Source organism: Penaeus chinensis, chromosome 15 (assembly GCF_019202785.1).
Source record: "Penaeus chinensis breed Huanghai No. 1 chromosome 15, ASM1920278v2, whole genome shotgun sequence".
Classification (NCBI taxonomy): Eukaryota; Metazoa; Arthropoda; class Malacostraca; order Decapoda; family Penaeidae; genus Penaeus; species Penaeus chinensis.
In genome coordinates this window covers 2,527,279-2,532,278 of record NC_061833.1, presented here as the reverse complement: position 1 = coordinate 2,532,278, position 5,000 = coordinate 2,527,279, and the positions used below count along the sequence as shown (strand labels likewise).

Genomic DNA, 5,000 nt, shown 5'->3' with positions numbered 1-5,000 from the left:
GGGCTCATGGAGTTCAGGGCAGGTGAGATTTTTCTCCTTCTTCACGAATGTTTATTTGGTATACTTTGTTTTTTATTTTGAGATTTTGTGAATTTGATTTCTTTACTTTTTCATTTCCTCGTTTGTCTCCCATTTTTTCGTACACTCGCCTCCCACTTCCCAGTCACATATAAAGATGAAAGAATGGTTCCTTTTATCTTTGTATCATTCCAATTTTTCCCCGGTCCTAGCCATGATGGCCTCCCGCGGAATCGCTTCCATGGCCCTGGCCTACTTCGCCTTCGAGGACCTCCCCAAAACCACGGAAAGCTTCGACCTGGAGTACTTCGCCGAGGCCGCCGAGTTGCTCATGTCCTGGGAGGGCGTGATCCCCGACAGGTGCGGGATCGTGGCCGTGAGCAAGGCGGCGGACATCGCCTTCACCTTGGCCACGTGGGTGCCCGAGGTTAAGGCCGTGGTGAGCATTAGCGGCTCGCCCGTCGCCTACGACTCCGTCATCACCTACCAGGGTAAGACCATCCTCGAGGGCTTCAAGATGGACCTGAGCTTCATCCGGCTTGACGAGCACGGTCGGCTCTACCCGCTCAGGGAGATGATCCAGCTGCTTACGCCCGACCACCCGCAGTTCATCCCCATCAACCTGGCGGACGATGACACCTACTTCCTGGTCGTGGGCGGCGACGACGACGCGTGGTCCTGCGACATTCCCGTCCACAGCGTCCGGGAGCGAATGGAGATGTTCGGCCGGACGGAGAAGCTGGAGACGAAAGTATATCCGGGAGCTGGTCACATCCTGGAGCCTCCGTACGGCGCCCTCGTCCACCACTCGTACCACAGGCATCTTCCCGTCGTGGGCGGCGAGGACGGGACCGAGAGGATCACGGGCGTGCCTATCCTCTGGGGAGGGCGGCCATTAGAACACTGTGTTGCTCAGGAGGATCTGTGGCCCCGGATGAGAAAATTTCTCGTCAAGCACGTTCGTGACAAGAGTCCTTGGTATCAGCAGCACAAGAACGATTGATGCCCTGGTTCGCTGCACTGTAAAAAAACATTTAGTGAAATCACTGTTTGTATATATACTTTGTGAATATCAGAACTCTAGAGGTAGTACCGAAGAAAGCAATAGACGGGTATGATTCACTGGAAATCTCAACGTACAGTATTCTAATAAAGAAACAATTTTATATGGCTTTTTAATGCCCTTGAAATTCAACTCTTCTAGGTGGTAACGAGTAATTATAATCTGAAAAATCATCATCATTTGTCTCGATCAAGTATTACAATGAAGTGATTAGCGGGACATAAAACTCGGCAGGTCTTTTTATTGTTGCGGGTTCGAGGTTTGATTATGATATAGTTCTCTGGCATTGTATCTGGTGAGTTGAAGGGATTATAACCCAAAGGTCGAAAACTGACTGTTTAGAAAAGTAATTGAGGAAGTTTGTAGCAAAATTGTTTTTATTTCTTAGTGTGTGTGTGTGGCCACAGTTAAACATATGCGAGCCAACAACCACAGAAGAACCAAGCGTCATATTCACACAGTACCTTTCCTCCAGTTCTGCTCCCACGCACACTATGTCACCGACGTCGAGGGAAAGCTGGACGTGAGCGTGGCGGAAGCAGTGGGCGGCTCGTACAACGGCGTCTTTCCCGCGGGTCTTTTAACTACGCTGTCGCCGGCGCCTCACGAACTGCCGACGCTTAGACTGTATCGCCGGAACCCGGAGTTGCCGTGGAAGGTTCGTTGAATGTGGTTTTCATGGGGTCATTGGTGTTGCATGTTGACATTGTTTTTGCATTTAATGAAGGTAAATGTAAAAATACATATAATGAGTCATCTGTGGAGTAGTCGTTTAGTTTTATCCAATTTCTTCTTTTTGGGTGTAGCAATTTGGTAAAATATTATCTTACAGTGACAAAAAATAATCCGTACGAATAAGCCTCAGCACACCTTACTGAATAAATTCTTGTGACAATTCGCCAGATCCTTATCCGAGTCCTGGATGGCCACCAGCCTCGAGGGGCGCAACAGGAGACCCTGTCAGAGCTGGAGTTGGAGCGCCGGCTGATGGGCCCCGGCGTGCGACGCGTGCAGGTGCGGGAGGGAAGGATCCGCGGGGCCCTGTACCTTCCGCCTGGCCCCGGACCTTTCCCTGGAATCGTGGACATGTTCGGCTCCGTCGGCGGCATCATGGAATTCAGATCAGGTGGGAAACGTTTTCCTTTATCTTCTACAATCTAACAACTATGGCTATCCCTTATATATATATATATATATATATATATATATATATATATATATATATTTATTTATACATATGGCCCTTCTGCATTTAATGTGCTTTTGCGTTTCTTGGCAGCCATGTTAGCATCAAGAGGATTCGCCAGCTTAGCCCTGGCCATCTTCAACTACGACGACTTGCCGAAAACGACGGCTCGCATCGAACTAGACTACTTCGAGGAGGCCGTGGAGTACCTGCTCTCCCGGCCGGAGGTCATCCCCGACCGGTGCGGCGCCGTGGCCATTAGCAAGTCGGGGGACATCGTGTTCAGCATGGGCACGGCCTTCCCCGCCGTGAAGGCCGTTGTGGGCATAAGTTCATGTACGATGGTGTTCCATTCGAAGTTCTTCTACAAGGGCAAGTTCTACGGCAAGGGCGTGGAGGTGCCCTTGGCCTTGATGGAAGCAGACGAGACCGGCGCTGTGTCCACCGACTTGACCTACCTGTTCGACCCGGACAACCCGCTGATGATCCCCGTGGAGCGCGCCGACGACGAGACGCACTTCCTGGTGGCCGTGGGCGACGACGACCCGTGGGGCTTCCGCGCGAGCATCCCGGCCTTCCGCGAGCGGATGCTCAGGAACAACAGGAGGAACTTCGAGACCGTCCTGTACCCGGGCACGGGGCATATCATCGAGCCTCCCTACGGCCCGCTCATCCACAGCTCTTTCCAGCGCCACTTGCCCAGCAAGGTGCGCCACGAGGTTTACGACAAGGGCGTGGCCATGAAGTGGGGAGGGAAGCCCAAGCCGACGTGCGACGCCCAGGTGGACCTGTGGCGCCGCATGCGGGCCTTCCTCATGCAGCACGTGCGGGACGAAAGCCACTGGTACCAGGAATATCTTCAGGAACGAAGAGGATAGGGAGGAGGAGGTGAGGAAGGCGGGGTTATTGTTGTTGTTGTTGTTTGACTGGGGACAGGGTGGCAAGGGCAGGCAGCTCATAGGAAGTCAGAAATAGTAGTCATTCACAGAGGGATCGCAGGAGACAAGAATACCACGGCACAAATATCAACAAAATGTTAAAAGTTAAAAAACTAAAACCAAAAATATTATCTCATTCGAAATAATATTAATAGCGATGGAATAATAACTAATAAAATAATAATGACTACTTTTGTTTTCCTATCTTATAAAACCATTAACATGAATTATTCAATTACCTATAAACAGAGAGTGCATCTCCTACATACGCCATGTTTTTACTGATTTATATTTTTTCATGTCAAGGATATAAACTGTAATAATAATATGTATTTTATATAAAGTTAAAATAAAGTTATAATTTGATAAGTGTATATATATCTTCTAGTATTTGTCCTATTTTCTGTCAACAAACTACCTACGTTCGAATAAACAAGATATGAAAAAGATGTTTACTAAATGTATGATGCAATATTTTGTACAGCACAATCCCAATTGAGAATGTATAGCTTTATGACATGAATATTACCTAACGATAGAACTAAAGGTTATTATGTTTTGTGTTTCATGTTGTTGTTTATCAGTATCCTTACCATCGTCATGTTGTTTAGATATGGTTATCTGCTTTGTTGGAATACCTTTTTTTATCTCATTATTAAGGATTAACTATATTTTCCCTCCTGGTAGATTTTCCGGCAATGCTTCGCCCACATCACTATTTGACACTATCATATCTGCTTTTCTAGTCGCGTGTGTGTGCGTGTGGATATTTGTGTGTGCGCGCGCGTGTGCGTGTACGTGTGAGTGTGAATATGAATGTGTGTGTATATATATACATGGATAGTATATGTGTATGTATAAATATACATATTTATGTGTGTGTGTGTGTGTGTGTGTGTGTGTGTGTGTGTGTGTGTGTGTGTGTGTGTGTGTGTGTGTGTGTGTGTGTGTGCGTGTGCGTGTGTGAATATATAGATGAATGAAGAAACGCACAAAGAAGAGGATAAATTTAGTGACAGATTTTACAACACAACAAAATAATGACAAAAACAAACAAACAATACAAGCGGGAATGTTCCCGTGCAATTACTACGATTTGTCAAGGTTATCCGAACCGCGTTTACTACTGACAAACCGCAGCATCATGCATTAAAGTGGCAATCCTTACTATCAAAGCAGTAACTGCTCCTCCTCAAGTACCATATCTCTAACCACAACTACGCTTGATACCACCACGCTAATTTGACGTAATTTGTACTTTAATGTTTACAATTAGTCAATATGGCGAAAACAATTGTATTTCTTAATCAAATACTTAATTCAGCAATAACAATCGCTGTTATTAAGATGACCGGTTTAACTGTCATGAATTATTACATAATCAATAAAACTGCAAAAGATACATAAATGTGAATTAAATGTGAAGTATTATTATAGCTGGCATTGATATCAACGTCAGTTTCTTAACTAAAAATATAGGACCTGTATCCTAAGGTACATGTGTGTATATATGTGTATCGTATCAGTGAACGAACTGTGTATGGAACAGTGATATGGCAACACTGTTATTATTTTAGACAGAAGCTAGTCGCACTGTCACCACGGTACGAGATGGAATTTACGCCAGTTCAGACCCTCCTGTATCTAGTCTCTCCTGTCAATAGACCTTAGCTGTTGACGCGGCAGATAATTTTAAATCTCCTGTCAATATATCACCAAAGGATTTACGCGAGTTTATCTATCCACTTCTGATAGACATTATGTGGACATCCCACACCCACAGTACCGACATCAA

The 5,000-nt window shown here is 45.9% G+C and overlaps 1 protein-coding gene across 2 annotated transcripts in view; it reads left to right on the top strand.

Annotated features, from left to right (window-relative positions):
* LOC125033018 (acyl-coenzyme A thioesterase 1-like) overlaps positions 1–3,341 on the top strand; it is a 7,159-nt gene extending 3,818 nt beyond the window's left edge. Inside the window, exons 2-4 of one of the 2 annotated variants that reach the window (XM_047624473.1) lie at positions 1,557–1,739; positions 1,985–2,207; positions 2,361–3,341. In XM_047624473.1, coding sequence (XP_047480429.1) covers positions 1,557–1,739; positions 1,985–2,207; positions 2,361–3,145 — 1,191 coding nt within the window. In that variant the 3' untranslated portion in view covers positions 3,146–3,341. Of the gene's footprint in view, positions 23–230; positions 1,185–1,556; positions 1,740–1,984; positions 2,208–2,360 lie in introns of those variants that run through there. The other variant, XM_047624472.1, reaches the window with a different exon arrangement.
* The last annotated feature ends 1,659 nt before the right edge of the window (positions 3,342–5,000 follow it).